General features: G+C 38.8%; 1 protein-coding gene across 1 annotated transcript; it reads left to right on the top strand.

Annotated features, from left to right (window-relative positions):
- The first annotated feature begins 314 nt into the window (after nt 1–314).
- On the top strand, nt 315–1933 carry LOC136458216 (uncharacterized). Its single transcript, XM_066458203.1, has 5 exons — nt 315–430; nt 508–599; nt 736–1110; nt 1762–1828; nt 1924–1933. Exons 1-5 carry the CDS (start codon nt 315–317, stop codon nt 1931–1933), a joined length of 660 nt encoding a protein of 219 aa, XP_066314300.1.
- The last annotated feature ends 439 nt before the right edge of the window (nt 1934–2372 follow it).

Here is a 2372-nt window from a genome sequence, read left to right as displayed (position 1 = left end):
GTGGCTGAGCGCGTTTCTACGCGATTTTGGCCTAGCGCTCGCGAAAGATGCATGTCGCTGTGCACTGGCGCTCGTTTGTTTTGTTCGTTTTTTTTCGTTTGAGTTCACTGACGCTATTTTCTTTTCACTGCATGCGTGCTCAACAGGCCTGACGCTTGGAGTGCTTCGTCTATTTAAATGCCTCGTACCCAGCTTCCTGTGTCTACTACCTTGCCTCCTTGCTTGCTTGCTTAAACTACCGTGCTTGCTTGTTCTTAGCCATGTTCATCTACGACATGGCTTAGTTTTTTTCTTCCACTTCTCCGTACGGCGCAATGGGTGATCCGTTCCCTGCCTTTGATATGAATGTTCGTATAGAACAAGATGACAACGACAACCTTCCCTTCAATCTCAACGAGCCAATATTAGAGGATCACAACAACACTATTGTGTCCATTGTTACTCAGTTTGCTCTTTCCATTTATGATATTCATAGCAGCCGCTTGCAAATGTCGTTTTCTTTCTCAGTTTGCTGTTTCCTTTTTCAATAGGAATTGATTTGAACTTGCCACTTGATGAATTTGGTGCTGTTGACTTCCATTATGTACAAAACCTCTTAGGTAAGCCGTGACTATTATTTGACGTGGATTTTATTTGATCTTGTCACTTGATGCAATTAGATTTTTTATTGGTAAGCATGTTTAATTTCTTTTAATAGAACAGGCCGTGGCTAACAAGTGATTATTTTTTTAATAGAACATGCTGCTCCCGTTGAAGCAAACTATCAAAGAAAAGACATGACAGAAGACGTCAGAAAACAAATTTATCAATCATTGTTGGCTAGAAGCAAGAATGGGAAATTAGGCAAGAAAGATACAACAATCGTTGCTGATCAGTTTGGAGTGCACATTCGGACAGTTCAGCGCTTATGGAAGCAAGGTAAAATCCAACTTGCAAATAACATTCCGGTTGTGGTTGCTAGTCGAAAGAAGGGTAGAAGTGGTCGTAAGGTAGTCCCTCTAGATTTGGAACGATTGCGCAACATTCCTCTCAAGCAAAGTATGACCATAGATGATGTGTCTAGTAAACTTGGTATTAGCAAAGCTAGGATACAAAGATATTTGAAAAAAGGTTTGCTTAGGTGCCACTCTAGTAGTATCAAACCATACCTCACATATGCTAACAAGAAGACTAGGTTGAAGTGGTGTGTTGATATGATTGAGCAAGGTTTAGTTGATGATAAAAAATTTAAGGATTTGTTTGACTTTGTGTTCATCGTTGAAAAATGGTTCTACCTCTCTCAAAAATCTGAAAAATATTATTTGATGCCCGAGGAAGATGACCTGCATCGCACTTGTAAGAACAAGAACTACATCCCTAGATTCATGTTCTTGTGTGTATGTGCTCGGCCAAGGTTTAGGAATGGAGAATGTGTTTTTGATGGAAAAATAGGTTGTTTTCCACTTGTCACTTATGAACAAGCTATTAGAAGAAGTCACAATCGTATTCGTGGAGAAGAAGTAATCAAGCCAATTACATCAATCACAAGAGATGTGATCAGAGATTTCATGGTAAATAGAGTGTTCTCTGCAATTCGAGCCAAGTGGCCAAGAGAAGATGTGAACAAGCCAATTTTCATACAACAAGATAATGCACCTTCTCATTTAAAAGTGGATGATCCTATTTTTTGTGAGGCTGCTAAGCAAGATGGGTTTGACATTCGGCTAATTTGTCAACCACCCAATTCTCCGGATTTTAACATTCTAGATTTGGGTTTTTTAGTGCTATTCAAGCTATTCAATACAAGGATGCAAAAACAATTAAAGATCTTGTTCCAGCCGTGCAACAGGTAAATGATCAATTGTTTCATAAAACAAGATAATGCACTTGTTTCATTATTTCTTCAATAACTAATTGATTGATTTCTTCATCACATTTTTATAGGCATTCTTAGAGTACTCTCCATGGAAAGCAAACATGATTTTTATAACACTACAAAGTGTTTTGAAAGAAGCCATGAAGGTCAAAGGATGCAACAAGTTGAAGATTCCTCACATGCAAAAACAAAAACTTGAGAGAGAAGATAGGCTGTCATTGCGAATCTCCTGTGAACCTTGCTAGCTGAAGCCATTAGTAGTCTCCCAGCAAATTAGAAGATGGAAATTAGCTTATGCAAATTAGAAGATGCAAGTTACGGATCCTACAATGTATCTTAGGTTAAATGCATGTACCTTACTGATCTTGCTTTGCTTCGTCTTCTTTGTTGGCCTGGGGACTGATCTTTGTTTGCTTCATCTTCTCATCGTGCTCCTCCAACTTCTTTACAACTTCCTCGGACAGAATGATGGTGTTACCATGCATTTCAAGTTTTTCCACATCAGGAATGAAGAACT

The sequence above is a fragment of the Miscanthus floridulus genome, chromosome 1, assembly GCF_019320115.1.
Source record: "Miscanthus floridulus cultivar M001 chromosome 1, ASM1932011v1, whole genome shotgun sequence".
NCBI lineage: Eukaryota > Viridiplantae > Streptophyta > Magnoliopsida > Poales > Poaceae > Miscanthus > Miscanthus floridulus.
This window is presented reverse-complemented; position numbering and strand designations above follow the sequence as displayed.

Excerpts from the sequence above, each read along its gene's own strand:
- LOC136458216 (XM_066458203.1), top strand. The coding sequence starts at position 315 with ATGGGTGATCCGTTCCCTGCCTTTGATATGAATGTTCGTATAGAACAA. Across the intron at positions 431-507 it reads GATCACAACAACACTATTGT|TTTGCTGTTTCCTTTTTCAA; the intron begins GTCCATTGTTAC and ends TTTCTTTCTCAG. Across the intron at positions 600-735 it reads TTATGTACAAAACCTCTTAG|AACATGCTGCTCCCGTTGAA; the intron begins GTAAGCCGTGAC and ends TTTTTTTAATAG.